The following is an 18,197-nucleotide window of genomic DNA, read 5'->3' on the forward strand; positions in this document are numbered from 1 at the left end:
GAGCATTTTAAAATGTAAAATGAATAATTTTGATTATATTAAAAAGGTTTTTGTACAAACAAAACAAATGCAACCAAAATTAGAAGGAAAGCAGAAAACTGGGGGAAAAAATTATAGCAAGTATCTCTGATAAGGCTCATTTCATAAATATACAGAATATGAAGTCAAATTTATGAAAATTAAAGTCATTCTCCAATTGATAGATAGCCAAAGGATATGAACTGGTAGTTTTCAGATGAATAAAAGTCATCTATAATAATTTTTCATAAACCTAAATCTTAACTAGAGAAATGCAAATTAAAACACCTCTGAAGTACTGGCTCATACCAGTTAGATTGACTAATGTGACAGAATAGAAAATGATAGCTATTGAAGGGGATGTAGAAAATTGGGATTCTAATACAGTAATTGTGATCTGATCCGACCATTCTGAAGAACTATTTGTTTATTTAATTTTTAAAAAAATTTTTTCCATGTTTATATATTTCTTTTTTTTCCCCTCCCCTTCCTACTCCCAGATTCAATAAACATTTCCATTGGATTATACAAATATTATCACTTATACCTATTTCCATGTTATTCATTTTTGCAATAGAACAATCTTTTAAAACTAAAATCCCAAATCTGGAGGGCAATTTAGAACTACATTCAAAGGATTCTTAAAACTGTACATACCTATCCCAAAGAGAACATAAAAAAGGGAAAAAAACTTATCTGTATAAAAATATTTATTGCATCTCTTTTTGTGTTACATAGCAAAGAACTAGAAAATGTGGAATTGTCTACTTGGAGAATGGCTGAACAAGTTGTGGTATATGATTGTGATGGAATAATATTGTGCTATAAGAAATGACAAGCAGGATGATTTCAGAAAAATCTGGAAAGACTTAAATGAACTGAGCAGAATCAGAAGAACAATGTATATAGTTATGATAATACTTTTTGATGAACAACTGTGAATGACCTAATTATTCCTAGCAAAGCAGTGATCCAAAACAATCCCAGAAACTCATGATGGAAAATATCATCTGCCTTCCAAGAAAGAACTGATGGGAGTCTGAAGGCAGACTGAAACATGCTAGTATATTCCATTTTTTTCCATACTTTTTTTGGTTTGAGATCTTTTTCATCCAATGACTAATATAGAAAAATTTTTGTAAAATCTACATCAGATTGCTTATCCTCTCAGGGATAGGGAAGGAGTAGGAGGGAGTTAGAAAGGGAAGGTGGTAAGGAGGGGATTTGGAACTCAAAACTTTAAAAGAAAAAGAATGTTAAAAAATTGTTTTTACATGTAATTGGAGAAAAAATATCCTTAAAAGACCAATAAGATATGACATTCATTAAAATAAATTCAAGGTTGGTTAACATGACGGCAAAGGAAAGTAATAAATGTTGGAGGGGATGTGGAAAAATTGGGACATTAATATATTGCTAGTGGAGTTGTGAAGTGATCCAACCATTCTGGAAGGCAATTTGGAACTATGCCCAAAGGGTGCTAAAAGATTGCCTGCCCTTTGATCCAGCTGGGTTTGTACCCCAAAAAAGATAATAAGGAAAAATACTTGTACAAGAATATTCATAGTTGTGCTCTTTGTGGTGGAAAAAAATTGGAAAATGAGGGGATGTCCTTCAACTGGGGAATGGCTGAACAAACTGTGGTATATGTTGGTGATGGAAGACTATTGTGCTCAAAGAAATAATAAACTGGAAGAATTCCATGTGAACTGGAACAACCTCCAGGAATTGATGCAGAGTGAGAGGAACAGAACCAGGAGAACATTGTACACAGACACTGATACACTGTGGTACAATCAAATGTAATGGACTTCTCTACTAGCAGCAAGGCAATGATCCAGAACAATTTGGAGGGGCTTATGAGAAAAAACACTATCCATATTCAGAGGAAGAACTGTGGGAGTAAAAACACAGAAGAAAAACAACTGCTTGATCACATAGGTTGATGGGGATATGAATGGGGATGTAGACTCTAAATGATCACTCTAGTGCAAACAACATCATTGAAATAGGTTCTGATCAAGGACACAAGTAATACCCAATGAAACTGCGCGGCTGCGGAAAGGGTGGGTGGATGGGAAGGAGGGAAATAAAGTGAGTATTGTAACCAAAAAAATAAAATCAAAACTAAAAAAAAATTTAATATATTTGTTGGCTACTGAAAGGTACTCATGATCAGAAATTACAGCACTAACTATTTTTCTGACAATGAATCAAAGTTACCGGCTGAGAATCAGTTCTGCTTTTCCCTCCTTCTAATTTAAGTATTACAACTTAAGTCAATTGCAACTTTAAAAGCAGTTTCCCCCTAATCTTGTACTTTTTACCTCTCTAGCCTGTATTCTCAAAAAATGATCCTGCAATTCTGATAAAATCAAAAGTTAGGATTAAAAACTCTTCAACAATACAGTCAATTAATAAATAGGCAATGTAAGAACTATTTCTATGTTAAATCCAACTAGATGTTGACTTCAAAAATATGTTCCTGTCCAAATGTAATCCCCCTATAAATAAACATTGCATTCCTTTCATAAGAAATTTTGTTGTCCCAAGTTCTTGTATTTTGATATTGACTTATCAGAACACTTTGACACCTACTCCTTTGCAAAGATGCTATTATGAGCACTATGTTCTTTCTAGAATTATATTTTGGACTTAAAATTATATATATTATTTAGTTTTTGGGGGTATGGTCTTTAAATAAAATAAAGAATGAAGCAGTTTAGTGGAAAGAATATTTTTCTAGGAATTAGCTTTGGTTCTGGCTCTTCCTCTAATTTAACTGCAACATTAAGACATTCATGTGCTTAATCTCTAAAAGTTCTCAATTTTTATTTGTAAAATGGGGATGATTATACATGCTCTACCTATGCCTCAGAGTTATGATTAAATAGATATGAAAATAGTAAAAGTTGCTATAAAAACATATAGAACTGCTATTATTAGAAATAAAAGAATACTTACAAAGCTAAATATTCACAGACGCTTCTAGCCCTAGCTTGCAAATTGTTTATATCCAATCCATCAATATTCCAGGTAATTAAAGAAAACGTACTGTCATCTTCTTTCTGGACACAATTCTCTATATTAACATCAGTATTGGTGATATCAATTGTTGGTTCATTTGTCAGGTCAACACTAATGAACAAAAAGAAAAATAATTTTATAAATGATGCATAATTTAAGAAACTTTAAAATTATTTTAAAAGCATATCTTCATTTTACATACAACTTAAGGCACATGTCTGAAAACATACTTTATAATCAGATGACTGAGGAAGAAGTAATGTAAACTCTATTCTCTAAATCAGAGGTTCTTAATCTTTGGCAGTCTAGTGAAACCACAGACCTTTTCTTAGGAAGTTTTTATTTATGCTAGGTAGACTTTACTATCTGAACTTCCTTCTTTGGCATGCTTAAACTCATCAAAATTTAAGAGTTTCACTTTAATCTAGTTTCCTTTCTTGTCCAGTGAGGTTCTCAGCTGCTTTAATTTTTCTTCATTATGTTTACTGAAAAAAAGAGGGAGTAGTTCAAGATATATTATCAAAAGGATGTTTGTCTTGTTAGAAAAATCAGCAAGGAATAATCAATTCGGTCCCACCAAATTTTTTTGTCATTTTCACATAACAACTGTTCAAGGCTTTCAAAGATTAACCTAAAGTGATTCATTAGCCTTGCTTGAATGTCTGAATTAAAATTTTATTTGGGGGAAGGGGGGGACAGCTGGGTGGCTCAGTGGATTGAGAGCCAGGCCTAAAGATGGGAGGTCCTAGATTCAAATATGACCTCAGACATTTCCTAGCTGTGTGATCCTGGGCAAGTCACTTGACCCCCATTGCCTAGACCTTACTGCACTTCTGCCTTGGAACCAATACATAGTATTGACTCCAAGAGGGAAGGTAAAGGTTTAAAAAAACAAAGTTTATATATAGGACAATGGGTATTCATGGAACCTATTGATTAAAAATGCAATATACATAAATACAGAGCAAGCTGCCAGGGTCAGGTCAAGATATGCCTCAATTCCTTCAAATGCCATTCCCTCCAAGAATTGCTTTCATTTCTTCAGATAGCAAATAATCTTTACTTCCTCAGATTCAAATATCACTTTGTACCGTTCTTATGTAATGGCCCTGTTCTGCTTTACATTAGAAATATTTGGGTATATCATTTATTTCCTTATTAGACTTTGGATTCTTTATGGGTTCATGCCTAGACTTATTAACCTTTGTAGCTCATACCATCCCCTCTCATAAGAAGTAGACAAAAGTTCTATCTAACAAATGTTTTGCTAGAGTTTACATGAATTTTATTCAAAGATGCAATGTGTTAAATTAAAAACTTCTGGTTCTTAGTTTCCATAGTTTATCAATATTACTTGAATAAAGGACAATAGAGATTATAGCCCATTTCTAATCTAAATGTCAACTGTTTTTAAAGTTTAATTTAAGTTAAAGGTTTTTTTCTTGGCTTAGTAGATAGCCCTGGCCTTGCCACCATCAGGAAAATTTCAGTTACAGCTCTGTCTCAGCCATTTATTAGTTGTGTATTCTAGAGCAAAGATAACTTCTTTGAACTTTAGTTTTCTTCCATAAAATGAGAACAATAGCACCTACCTCAAAGGGATGTGATCACTTATCTAAAGTGCTTTGCAAACCTTAAAGCACTATTTAAAGTGATTTTTATTCCTTCTGAAGTCTTGTGCTTTCCATACATGATCTCTCATCCTTGAAGAAAATCAGTCAAAAAGCATTCATCAAACTTTTACAATGTGCTAGATAGGTGTGCTGAGAGCAGGGAATTAAAGGAAATGAACAAAACTAGGTCCTGCCCTCAAAAAGCTCACATTCTAAAGGAGGAAACTCCATGCAAAAAAAAAAAATTGTACATACAAGACATATATGTGGTGTTAAGACAAAAAAGGTAGGAAGCAGATAAACTGTGATAGGTAGGCAGAAAAAGCTCAGCTTATGAAAAGCTTGAAATGCCAGACAAAGAGGCAGCTAGATAGCTCAGTAGAGAGTCAGTTCTGGAGGCAGGAGATCCTGGGTTCAAATCTAACCTCAGACACTTTCTAGATGTGTGACCCTGAGCAAGTCACTTACCCCCAATTACCTAGCCTTTATATTTATTACTGATTCTAGGACAGAAGGTAAAGGTTGAAAAAAAAACACAACAAAATATAAAAGGCAGAGGATTTTTCTATTTGATCTGAAGATAACAGGAAACTATGGTTGTTTCTTAGGTCAGGAGATAACATGCTCAGATTTGTGCTTTAGGAAGATTGTTATAGAGGATGAACTGGGTTTAGGGAGACTTCAGCAGAAAGACCAATTTGAAGAAGACTGAAACCATCCAGGAATGAAGGGATTTCGGTGCAATACAGACTATGATCCTGAGAAGCCATCTAGTCCAGGGGTGGCTGTATGACCGGAAAGGAGTCATATTCTACAAAAGACTTGGTGACACTTGGCAACAGATTGGATATGAAAAGTAATTATCATGCACTGGATCTGAAGGAGAAGACCTGGGTTCAAATTCTACTTCTCCCACTTACAGTTAGATCTGTGTGGCCCCAAGTTGGCTAAATCTTTTAGTCCCTTTAGAGGTTAAATTTCTCATCCCTAAAATGAAGAGAATGGAGTATATAGGACTTTTAATCATTCCTAGATGAAGAACCCTTTTGGAAATCTAGAAATCCTCAGAATATTTTGTTGCCTACCTTCATAAATCAAAGGAAATGCTAAATTTGTTGGTTTAAGAAATTAAAGATATAATTCCCTCCCTGGACCCCTGAATTCTATCTAATGTTGCCCCCTTAGAGAGTACCACGTTACGAAACCTTCCATTGGGCTGATAGGTGGCTCAGTGGATAGAGAGCAAGGTCAGGAGACAAGAGGTACAGGGTTCAAATTTGACCTCACCCTCTTCCTAGCTGTGTGAGCCTGGGCAAGCCACAACCCCAATTGCCTAGCCCTTACAACTCTTTAGTCTTCGTTAGTATCGATTCTAACAAAAAAGGTTAGGATTAAAAAAACAAAAACAAATAAACAAAATCCGTAGTTTGGAAGGTTTCCCAAGCTCCTTCCATATTGAAATTCGTGTTTGGTGGATACCTACCTGCTTATGTAACTCCCTAAATTTAGCTCCATTTCCTTCAGACACACACAGGTATCTACGCATATACATACATGTGTGTATAGGTGCACTCATGTATATATGTGCCCATACAACAATGGATGCATACATATCTAGTACGAACGTAGCCGCCGGCAAGTAGCAAGGGCTGGTCTTCATCCAGCTTTCTTTGCATCCTCAGCCCCTCGCTCAGAGCCTGGACAAGAGCTTAGTAAACAATCGCAGATTTGGAGGGAGAGACAACAACTCGAGCAGAGCCATGGCCCGGGGCCCTTATCTGGGGGTTCCCCCCCCTCCCCGCTCCCTCACTCACCAGACCGCCTCAGCTGGGGTAGGGGCGAGCGGGGGCGTCGGAGGAGTCGGCGTCCTCGAGTCCAGAGCTCCGAGGTCTACGGCCGCCTCGAAGTAGGAGTTGAGCGCCCTCTGAAAAGCAAAGGCACAACAGGGATGGAGGCAGCAGCGCTCAGTCACCCCACGCCGGGGCCCCGAGAAAGGAGCGCTGGCTTACTTCCATCTGCCAGTCATTCTCCGCCAGATAGCACTGAGCCACGTCGCAGCCACGGCCCGTAATCGCCGCAAATTCTGCACACAGCCGCTGGCGTTCTTCCACCACACGCTCCTCCGGGGCAGCCACGGTGCCGTCTACCTCCATAGCTCCAAAGGCTCCCAGTACCCGCCAGCAAGTCACCGGGCCACAGAGTCCAAATTAAGGTGCCGCTTCCTCCTCCGCCCACTCTGCGCAGGCGCGTGGCGCTGTACAAACAACCCGACAGGGAAACCTGTAGTCTATGCTCATCTTCTATCCCTTCTCTCCAGCTCTAGGAGGAGGGAAAAGGGGGAGCGACCTGGGAGGGGCTGGCCAGGTCTAGGCGGGGCAGATAGAACCATGATTTGGGTTCTATTAAATCTCCTGGCGGCTCTAAACTGAGCTCCGAACTGCGGAACTCAAGTTTTGCTGTCTTCGGGAGCTGCCGGAAGGATCTGGGAGCACCAGAGAAAATCTTTATCTGCCGCGGCTGTCACTTTGGGTGTCATCCTGGAGGTCGTCGCTTTTGAAAGAACTTGTTTTCGGCGATTGTTGTTCCCTTGATTACCTGGGTTATTTTTTTGTTCTTGTTGTTTTGCATTGTTTTGTTTGTTTGTTTGTTTATAGGTTCCTTTTTTCCGTTTGAACGGAACTGAGTAAGAAGCTGAGATGCGGCTGGCAATGGGTCCCCAGACTCTGCAGAACTTACAGCAACTGTTGAAGGCGATCTTGGACACTCGTTGCTTTGATAGAGTTTTAGAAAAGGTATCGGAAGCCTGCCACAGGCTCGTGGCCCAAGCGGAACGCGTGTACTCGGGCATCGGAGTGGGTTGCGGGGATCTAGTTTTAGGACTCTCTGCTACTGAGGCCTGTTTTTTTTTTTTTCCCCACGGTACTCCATGGTCTGATCAGGCCCCAAAGCTTGTCAGTAGCCGTGTTTTTTTCCTAACCCCATTTCCCTCGAACCCCCAAATTCTAGTGATTTCATTCCTATTAGGAAGGCTGCCACCTCCACCTTATTAATGCCCTGTTGTGGACATTGCTATGTGTGGGAGGAAAGTGACCCTGGTGTCTCTGTGCCCTTGCCTGTCAAATTGGAAGGGCTTCAGGTGTAGAGCTGCCAAGACCAGTGCAATGTATTTGTTGTCTGATAATTCACCTGGGGAAATACAGGGAAGCTTCTAAGCAATAATTTTGGGGCCCATAATAAGTAATCTACTAACGCTTGGAAAATGTTGCATTTGTGTGGATGTTGGAAAGTGCCTACACTCAGGGTAGACTAAGCAATTGGTAGAGGCTTGAAAAATCTTGGAATGTTCTAGATGGAAGCACCACCATGCCATGCAGAATGTTAATGACTGTCATGTGAGACTTGAATTTGGATACTGCCTCCTTATTCCAGTTCTGTGACTATGAGCAAATCACTTTCTGACTGAATTTTTGCTAGTATAGGGATGTTAGTCTAGGAAAGTATTGAAGGGTGGAGGATTAGAGATCTCAGTAAGGAAAAAGAACAGGTGGTAAAGTGTAGGGAAAGGTAATAACTGAACATCTGTGGATAAGATAAAAAAACATTCTGAATCTGTTTCCTCATTTGCAAAACATTGCCGATAATACAAGATATGACCACATAGGGTTGTAAAGATCAAATGAGTAGGGGCAGCCAGGTAGCATGATGGATAGAGTGCCTAGAGCCTGGAATAGGGAGGACCTGGGTTTATATCTGGCCTCACATTAACTGGATGTGAGACCTTGGGCAAGTGCCATATGATTTTTCACTTTAATTTTATATTTGAGTACTTGGGGGGGGGGGGGAGGAATGAAGTCTATCTCTTCTAAAGCAGGTTGTGAAGGCTTTTTGTGACTGAATGAAACATAAATATGGGATAACTGTCTACCCTTGATTGGTACTGGGAAGCAGTTTTGTAGAGAGGAGCTTATTCAGCAACCTGTGAACATGTGGCCACCCCCTTCTTTCCTCCCCTCTTTCCTTTCTGTTATTCTCATCCTCTTGATTCTAAAACTTTGGCTACTGATGACAAACCCCACTATAACTATACTTTGCCTTGGTTCCACCTGCCTCAACTCTAGCCTACTGTTTCCCTTACAGTGTCCCACTCCAGATCTACCCACCCCTTCTACTTTGATTTTTGGATACTTGCTCCATAATGATAAATTTCCTTCATACTAAATCTTTTCCTTTCTCCCTCCTATCTTCTTTCGTTCACTAAGCACTTATTGCTTCCTGAAGTTTCACTGATCACCCTTTTCAGCATTAGCTGCACTTTCATATTGCCCAATTTGCTGGTCAAGATGGGTGTCAGAATATTCTCTGTTCCCCAATGCAACCTCAAAACTCTCTTCCACCATCATTCAGCAAATTATTTGAATTTCATGGTATCCAAAATTGTCACCCAATCCATACCAATCCTCTTCCAGATCATTCTCCCTCTTTTCTCAATGAGTTCAGACCTTGGCTTAAAATCTTTTCTTTCCACCAACTTCTACCATCATGTTAAAGGACTTCAGAATACATATTAATGTTCCTCCTCAATGACTAATTTCCTAGACTCTCAATCTACTCAGTTCACAATGACTTCTCTACTCCATCACTTCCCCATACAGACACACCTTTGAACCAATGATCACCAACAAATGTTCTGTTTCCAAATTCATGAACAATAAAATTCTTTTAACTGGTTAAGCAGAGTTTGACCAACCACCTTTGACCAAAGTTTTCACTTTTGCCTAAACTTTAATCATATTCTTTTTTCCTTACTGAGACCCCTAATCCTTCTACTCAGTACTTTTCTAGGCCATGACTCCTATACTACCTAAAATCTTCACCCAAATCTTAATCTTTTGGTGAGCCAGCTCAATTCTATGCAATACTATTGTTACCAATCTTCATAACATCTCATCTGTGTCTCATTTCTTCAACTCATAAAACCAGAAGCCTTTTTCAATCCCTCATCTCTCACCTAGATTATTGAGTAACAACCTTCATTTGTTCTTCCTGTCTCAAGTCTTGCCCCACCCTAACCCTGCCTTTATTTAGCTGTGGAAGTAATTTTACCAAAGTGAATGACTGGAACTAGCCACAACTGTTAAACTAAAATAAAGAAACTGAGTATTATCCAGACAATTTATTAAACATTGCATGCCGGTTTAATTGAGTGCCCAAGTTCTTGGTAGCTAAGGACCCTTTCCTAGTTAATAAATAATTTGGAGGGAATGAAAACCAAGAAAAACAAGGTGAAGTGATCATGACACCAGGTTTCTTATTGAGAGACAATCAGGTGAGAGGTAGTGTATGATATTCTTGTAGTTGACACTGGAGCAAGGGGATTAAACTTCTGACTTAAAATCAAGTGACTTAAAAAGAACTGAAACTTGGCTTCACTAAATGGTGGTTAAAAAACAAAATGGAGTGAAGTATACTATTTTAATATTATACCCTTCTTAGAATCCCTATTATTCTGACTCCTCCATATTGACCGTCAAATTGGGCAATAAGAAAGTGCAGCTAATGCTGAAAAGGGTGACCAGGGAAAATTCTTGAAGCGGCAGAAGTGAGTAAGGAGAGCAGGTTAGGCATGGGTGGTAACCAGTTCAGAGGTTCAGACCAAGGTTATGGTTTTATATTAAAAGGAGAGTATGCCAGAATAATGAGTACCTGGAAGAAATAATATATAAAACTAGATAATTAGGGGTTCTGTTACTTCTTATTTTAAGTGCTTAATGATCTACCTCTTATTCATTCAGGATTCCTAAAATCCCACCTTCTGTAGGTCTTTCTTTGTCCTCTCAGTAGCTGAGAGAATAAGTAGCTTTAGAGGGTACCTTCTATCTATTCAGTGTGTATTTTGTATATACTGAATTTAAGAGTGCTCTCTTCCTCCTCCTGGAGGGCATGGACTACTTTTTGCCTTTCTGTATATCTCCAAGACTATAATGCTCAGCACAAAGTAAAAAGTGCCTAATGTTTACTCACAGATTTTTAACACTTTGGGGAAAGATTTTGTAGGAAGATTCTGAGTGAGTACCACTCCAAACCCCTCACCAATGTAAATTAGCAATTGTACCAAACATTATAGAGTTGCCCAGAGCACTGAGGCCAAGTAACCCAGTGTAACATAGCTAGTATGTATCCGAGAAGGATCTTAAACCAGGTTATCCTGACTCCCAGGGCACCTCTCTATCCATAATAGTCTGTCACCTCTAAATAACATTTCTGAATTTAAACAAATTATTCTATATAAGTTCATAATAGTCTGAATTTTATAGAGAAATAATTAATTAGCCCTCCCTGAAGGACTGTTTGAACTAGATGGTAGAAGTTCTATAAATAGGAAATTCTAGAAGATTTAGTGGCTGTTGGAAGAATGTAGACTTGATTTCATTAATGATTTCTGAGGTAACTGACTACAAAGTTAATGTCTAAATTTTCCATGGCTTGTCTCTATGACCTGTATATTACTCTTTGATCCAAATTTAGATAGTACATTTGATTAGTGCCTTGCACTATTTTCACATCCAATATAATTCAAATTTTAGTTTTCCAAGAATTTATACTATAAGATAGCCTGGAATTTATTACTTTTTAGGGGTATATAGTAGTGTAGAATGGGTAAACTTTGAGCCAGAGATTGTAGAACAAATACTTAGCTTTGGGTATACTGGCATGCAACCTAGATTCCAAAGCAACAGGAGATGCCTTAGAGGTAGAAGATGAGTTTTACCCTTCTGACTGGCAGTGAAAGAAAGCTAAACAAATACTGAATAAAAATAAAGCATATTTATAATAATCAAATCTGGAATACATGTATTATGTAGGATAAAAAGTAAAAAGTACAATTGCATCTTTAGACAGCAAGGAGAAATTATCCATTTTTTCTATTTACCTCAGACTTTGCAAAAAGAAAGAGAATTACACAAATAAGAGCTTTAATTTGGACTCACTCTAATGGATGTCATTTGATCAATATTGATTAGTTGCCTATGACAACTTTGGACAAAGCACTGTCCAAAGTATTTTGAGGAATATAAAGAGATATAATATCCAGCCCCTGCCCTAAAGGTATTTTATCATGATACCAAGTGATAACTGAGTCAAAGGACCTGATTATGACTGTCAAAAGATCTTCATCAGTTCCTCTAAATTTAATCATTATTAGTACCTCACATATATATATAGGTGCAGCTTTAGTCTCTCTCCTGAGCTTGTCCTGTACCACCAGCTGCCTATTAGACATTTCAACTGGATATCTCAAGACAATTCAAAATTCAGCATGCCCAAACCAAATTCATCGTTCCCCACTAAACCCACCCCTTTTTCAAATGTCCTTATTTCTATCAAACATACCACCATTCTATCTACCACCTAGATGTGTAACCTCAGCATTATCCTTGATGCTACACCGGAGAAAACCAAATAAAAATCACCCATGGGGAATATTGATTGACCTTCTCTTTGCTGGGCCTTTGTTATCTACTCTTTTTCAGTTTATACTTCTAGTAGAATACCACTATTTTACATTTGAATAGTGCCTTACAATTTACCAAGCATTTTCACATCCATTATAATTCAAATTTTACTTTATTTCTTTTTCTCTCAAATGATCCTATAAGGTTTGTTACTCTATTTGAGATCTAAGGAAGAATTGACAGCCTATAATCCCATTTTTTTTGCTCAGTTAGCAGCAGATAGGCAAAGAACTGGAAAGTATTGGCTATTTAAAATTTGTCATTTTAAAGGGTATAGATCAGGGCAGTCAGGTAGCACATTGGACAGAGAACTAGGCCTGGACATAGTAGCTCATGGGTTTAAATCTGGCCTCAGATACTTCATAGCTGTGTGACCCCGGGTAAGTTACTTAACCCCAACTGCCTAGCCCTTACCTCTTCTGCCTTGGAACACATACTTGAAATCCATTCTGACAGAAGGTAATGTTTAAAAGGGAGAAGGGGGAAAGTACAGAATTCCTCTTAGAATACACTTCCTTTTCATTCTTCTGTCTGGGAAAATGACCTAAAGTTTTTAAATGCTATTCAGAGAATTACCTGTGATAGATGAAATAAGCTTTTGATTTTCTTTTTATTGAAGCTTAGAAAGGAGCTTTCAAAGACATATGCCAAAGGGGGCACTTTCCTCACCCAAGACCAGGGTATTGCTTATAGGTTATAATTTAATTTTTATTTCATGGTTGAGAAAGACTGCATTTTACCATTTATGTGCATTTACTTATATATAAACTGCCTAATTACATTCAGTGGAATCTGGGTATATTCTTTTTATTGGGGATTTAAAAAAAAAAACCTTTTGGTCACCATTTCACTTCCCTTTTACATTTTGCTCACATTTTTTTTAATGATTTGCAAAGTCCTTTACAAAGGTTATCTCATTTTGTCTTTTTTTTTTTAATCTTTAAATTTTTATTTAATTGATTAAGAAAAAATTTCCATGGTTACATGATTCATGTTCTTTCCCTCCCCTCCCTCCACCTCTGTAGCCAACACTCAGTTCCACTGGTTTTACATGTCATTGATCACATTTTGCTCACATTTTTAAAAATTAAAACTTTGACTCATAAGTTTTGTTTTCCTTGTCCTCCCATTTCTTTCTTTTTTTTTAATTTTTATTTAAAACCCTTACCTTCTATCTTGGAGTCAATACTGTGTATTGGCTCCAAGGCAGAAGAGCGGTAAGGGCTAGGCAAAGGGGGTCAAGTGACTTGCCCAGGGTCACACAACTGGGAAGTGTCTGAGGCCAGATTTGAACCCAGGACCTTCCATCTCTAGGCCTGGCTCTCAATCCACTGAGCCACCCAGCTGCCCCCTATCCTCCCATTTAAGATATTCAGAAATATGCCTGCTTTCTCTTCTCATTTGCAACTGAGGGTTTTAAAGATTATTTTTTGATTCTTGTAAATCTTACCTTCACAACCAGGATGTAAACTCCTCAAGGTAGGAATGCTATTACAAACACGTAAAGAAAGGCACAGTGTTTGGACACAAATTGTTTTCCTGAGGATTTGTTAATATACAAGCTGAGTTGGCAGCCCAGAAGTGGAAAGAAATGCTCATAAAAGTTGTCAGTACATGAAGGATAATCATTTCACATTGAAAATACTGGGAATGGTACATTTGCAAAGCACTCCAGTGATGGCTAAATATTATATAGGCGTGAGCACATTTACATGAAATAAGATTTCATTTGTCTCTACAATGTATCCTATAGGAATAATTTTTGTTTACTGTTTTAATACAGTATAAGAAATACTTTGTATTTAACACAATTGTATAACATAACCATTTTCAGTTGAGACTATTTTACTTTATTTAACTTTAGTTTTTTATTAAGATAAACTTTTAAAAGTTGTAATTAAAAATTTACACCAAATTTGGGGATGAAATTTGATGTTTCATTCAAACTTTAGGTTCACCCAGAAATACATCTTACTTGTATGGCTTGCTCTTTGTTCTGATAAAATTATGTGCTGGGTTTAGTGAAGAGTTGTGTTATCTTTCCTCTACATTTAGGTTACTCTTCTTTCTGCAAGTCCTGGAAAGGTGGTTTGTGAAATGAAAGTTGAAGAAGAGCATACCAATAAGTTGGGCACTCTACATGGTGGTCTTACAGCAACTCTGGTAGATGTTATATCTACAATAGCTTTTATCAATACAGAAAGGGGAGCAGCTGGAGTCAGTGTGGACATGAACATAACGTATGTACCTAATAAATTTAAATGGCATCTACTGAGAGAAAAGAGCTATTAAGATAAAAAAATAAGGGAGCAGCTAGATGTGGCTCAATGGATTGAAAGCTAGGCCTATAGATGGAAGGTCCGGCATTCCAATTCAGCCACAGATATGTCCTAACTTTTATGACCCTGAGCAAATCACTTAACTCCCACTGTCAAGCTCTCTTCTGCCTTAGAACCAGCTGCACAGTATTGATTCTAAGACATAAGGTAAGGGTTAAAAAAAAAAGGAAAGGAAAACAACCAAAGTGGAAAAAATCCCAAGACTACCCACTGATTCCTAATTGGTATATCTTTAAGCTATAAATTTTCCCACTGTGTTGGGTACCTTTTCTTTTTTAAATATAACTTGCACCATTATATACAACTAAGTAGATAAATTCCATGACACACCGTAATACAAAGTTATCAAAATAAATATGGGTCATTACCTCAAAATAAAATTCCAAAGGAAAAGAATTATCATGCTGGAAGTACCTGAGTATACACTAGAAACTTACTGGTTAGGGTATATGCTTCCTACTATGTTATATGTAAGGACAGCCACAGGAAAAGAGATTACATGGCTTCCTTGCATTTCTTAGTATCCTTTCCTTAGACTCTGAAGATATGCCATATTTTAGGCAGATTCCATGACCCTTTTGAAGAATTGTGAGAGTTCCAGATGTCATGTTTTTTCATCTGATTGAGGAAAGGGTATTTGGGTCAGTGTATTTGCCAAACAGTGAACACAAGATAGAACTGAATTGTCCTTTTCTGTAAAAGAGTATATTAGAGTAAAAATGAGTCATTAAGCTTCAGAAAGATGATGGTGGCTTGAATATCAAAAAAGATGGGTGTACCATCAACTTCCTTTCAAACTCAACAATGAATATTTAAAAAAACTTGAATAGTTTGTCCCTTGCCCCTCAACACAAAAATCACACATTTCTGAAACTAACTACCCTGAAAAAAATTAAGTTTTTATAGCCAAAGGTGCCTGTTAGGCAATCCCTTGTTGGAGCTATCAAGCTGAGTCACTTGAAGGGAATCTAGGATAGTCTTGAGTAAATTGTTCAGCATTGCTCATATTTGAAAGTCAGTTCAATGGCAGGGCTGTAATTCTTGGCATGAGTACTGGTAAATGAGACTGTCATGGTCCATGGGGGTATATATTCTATTTTGAAACTGAATTTCTTTGTTAAGTAGATTCCACAACATTAAAACTACCTCAACATTCCACTATTAAGAATTTGACTGGTAAAATGCTTAAATAAAAACCAGCAAGTGTTTTAAGTGTCTGCCATGAATCTTTTAGTAGGTCACAAATGTAGGTTGTCAGACCAACAAGAGGAAGTTCAAGATTGAATGTTGTGCCCCTAATTTTCTAAAACGATTCGAAGGGAGATAAGTCCCCTCAAGCTTTGTACTCAGAAGTTTATCGATATCCCAAATTGGGAAACAGAAAAAAATTGGGGTAAAGTTATCAAACAAGTTTTAATTAACCGTGGTTAGCATTTTCAATTAATCCTTTTAAAAATAGTCTCTGTACCTGGCCCATTACATAAGAAATGAAATCTTCCTTTACTGCATCCTGGAACCTTTTTAACTTGATATTTTTATTTTATGTGTTGGCAAGGAAACAAAAGATAGTTGCTCCTGAAGCTCCTTTGAAGTAGGGCAGCCATTCCCAAAGTGAGGTCCGTGGGCCCTTGGGGAATACATCCAGGACCCTTTCAATACTAAAATATTTATATAACCTATAGTAAGAACTCATAATTAAGTCCTCCATAATTTTTAAGAGTGTAAAGGGATCCAAAAAAAATTAAGGGAACCTAGTAATAGAAATTTAAGAACTATTGCATTAAGGTTAGCAAGATATTTAGATATAACAGAAGTAAACTTGTGATTGGCGTAAAAGCACTTTCTTAAAGTATTTTAAAATGAACTTACATGGAATCAAGTCAAATAGAACATACCAAGTATATGGCATACATTTAGAAGACATGTGAATGTAAAGAGCAGGCCAAGATATTGCTTCAATGTTCCTGGTATTTGTAGAATACTCTTAGAAGCAATACCAACTAGTTGAAAGCATGATAGATTTTGAGGTAGGGGGACATGGCTCTACTATCTTGGCTCTACTTCCTTCTAGTGTAAATTTGGGCAAACATCACTTCTTAAGAGTCTCTTCTGTAAAATGTAGAGTTTTTTAGAAGGGCGTTACAGAACATTAGATAGCAGTTGTGTTTATTCCTTTTGTCATTTTCTTTAATTGTGTCCCTTTATGATTTCATTCAAGGTACTTGTCCCCGGCTAAGCTAGGAGAAGAAATATTGATTGCTGCTCATGTTCTGAAGCAAGGAAAAACTCTTGGCTTTGCAAGTGTGGACCTGACAAACAAGATCACAGGAAAGTTGGTAGCACAAGGCAGACATACAAAACATCTAGGAAGCTAAAAAAAAAAAAAAAGCAAAATTTTCTCAATATTTTGCTCTTCAAGAAGCAACTGATCATAATGTCATTGTATTTGCATTTGAACAAATAACTTACTTTTGAAAGCTTAATTTTGAAAATAAATTTGGTTGTTACATTCTGGGGAAACTACTCAAAAGCAAAGACTATTTATCTAAAGTTGAAGCAGTATATCCAGCAGAGAATACTGTGGTGGGGTACCATAAAATTAATGTTAAGTTTTGCACAAATGTATGCAGGGAGTGGTTCCTTTTAATTTCACAACTAATCAATCTTATACAACTCGAAAAATACAAATGACTTTAGTGGAAGGTAAAAATTACAAATGTGCAGGGCCAAGGGCCATTTAAAAAAAGAAAACGACTTTAGATCTTATGTAAGAGTTTCAAAAATATCTTTTACTAGTAGTACCTAAGTCATAATGAAACCCTCAACATATATAGGAAAATGGGAGTTGGGGATGTAGCCTACTGATAAATCTTTTGTTTCCTTTACAATACAAACTATTCAATAATCACATTCCTAAAATGATGTAAATCTTGTGACAAGTAGTACACTTAAGTAATTGTGACTATTTGAATCTCCACTTAAATTCACTTACAAAGGAGTCACGGAATCAATACTCCTTTGAAGGTGCTCGGTCAAAAAGCTCTGTACTACCTTAATACTAGGTTTATGAATGGCTTTCCTACTTTAGAAAAGCAGCTATTCTAAAATAGAAAAGTTTAGTTTAACTATCATATCCTCATTCCCCTATAAACATGAAATAAAATAGTACTATGCTATCTTAAAATATTTCTAAGACAGTTGGTATGTTATTAATGTTCATTATGGTCAGCATCACAGTTTTCTCAAGATATTTTAGCCATATGCCAGAAAGGGGTCATAGCAGATGAAGAGGATAGGGTAGAGTTCTTGTCTTGGAGTCAAGAAAATCTGGCTTCAAATCCTGTTTCACATACTAGATATGTGATCCTATACAAATTATCTTCATTTCCCAGCCTATTTCTCCTCTGTAAGATGATGATAGCACCTACCCTACAAGCTGTTTAAGTTCTAATCATTTTTTTAAAGCATTATAGAAATAAGAGTAAAAGAAAAACTAATCTAAGCTTTTAGTGTTAGGCTTTTAGTGTAAGAACAAGAACTGGCAGGCCGATTTCATTAGTAGAGAACTAACAGTAAAACACCTTCCAATAGTAATTTGCAACTTCAGTCTTGGGAAGTTGCCTGGTTCAGCTGGAGAGGTTAAATGACTTACCCAGAGTCATGTAGAGCAACAGGTCAGAATTCTG

General features: G+C 37.1%; 2 protein-coding genes across 8 annotated transcripts in view; one reads left to right on the forward strand and one right to left on the reverse strand.

Annotated features, from left to right (window-relative positions):
• Nucleotides 1-6,811, reverse strand: part of TDP2 (tyrosyl-DNA phosphodiesterase 2) — a 29,429-nt gene extending 22,618 nt beyond the window's left edge. For all 6 annotated transcript variants that reach the window (XR_008917635.1, XM_007487866.3, XM_007487867.3 and 3 more), the window contains exons 1-3: nt 6,668-6,811; nt 6,473-6,582; nt 2,983-3,156 (exon numbers count right to left, since the gene is read on the reverse strand). Coding sequence is in view for 5 of the 6 variants with exons in the window: in XM_007487866.3 (XP_007487928.1) it covers nt 2,983-3,156; nt 6,473-6,582; nt 6,668-6,811 (428 nt within the window). In the remaining variant the exon portion in view is untranslated. The remainder of the gene's footprint in view (nt 1-2,982; nt 3,157-6,472; nt 6,583-6,667) is intronic.
• On the forward strand, nt 6,769-17,031 carry ACOT13 (acyl-CoA thioesterase 13). Of its 2 annotated transcripts, none has more exons than XM_001375471.5 (4): nt 6,769-6,870; nt 7,313-7,450; nt 14,228-14,412; nt 16,730-17,031. In XM_001375471.5, the coding sequence occupies exons 2-4, from the start codon at nt 7,355-7,357 to the stop codon at nt 16,884-16,886; spliced, it is 438 nt and encodes a 145-aa protein (XP_001375508.4). In that variant the 5' UTR covers nt 6,769-6,870; nt 7,313-7,354; the 3' UTR covers nt 16,887-17,031. The 2 variants fall into 2 exon arrangements, with proteins under 2 accessions (XP_001375508.4, XP_007487931.2); XM_007487869.3 differs by lacking the exon at nt 6,769-6,870 and adding an exon at nt 7,064-7,201.
• Nucleotides 17,032-18,197: the final 1,166 nt, after the last annotated feature.

Source organism: Monodelphis domestica, chromosome 3 (genome assembly GCF_027887165.1).
Source record: "Monodelphis domestica isolate mMonDom1 chromosome 3, mMonDom1.pri, whole genome shotgun sequence".
Taxonomy (NCBI): Eukaryota; Metazoa; Chordata; class Mammalia; order Didelphimorphia; family Didelphidae; genus Monodelphis; species Monodelphis domestica.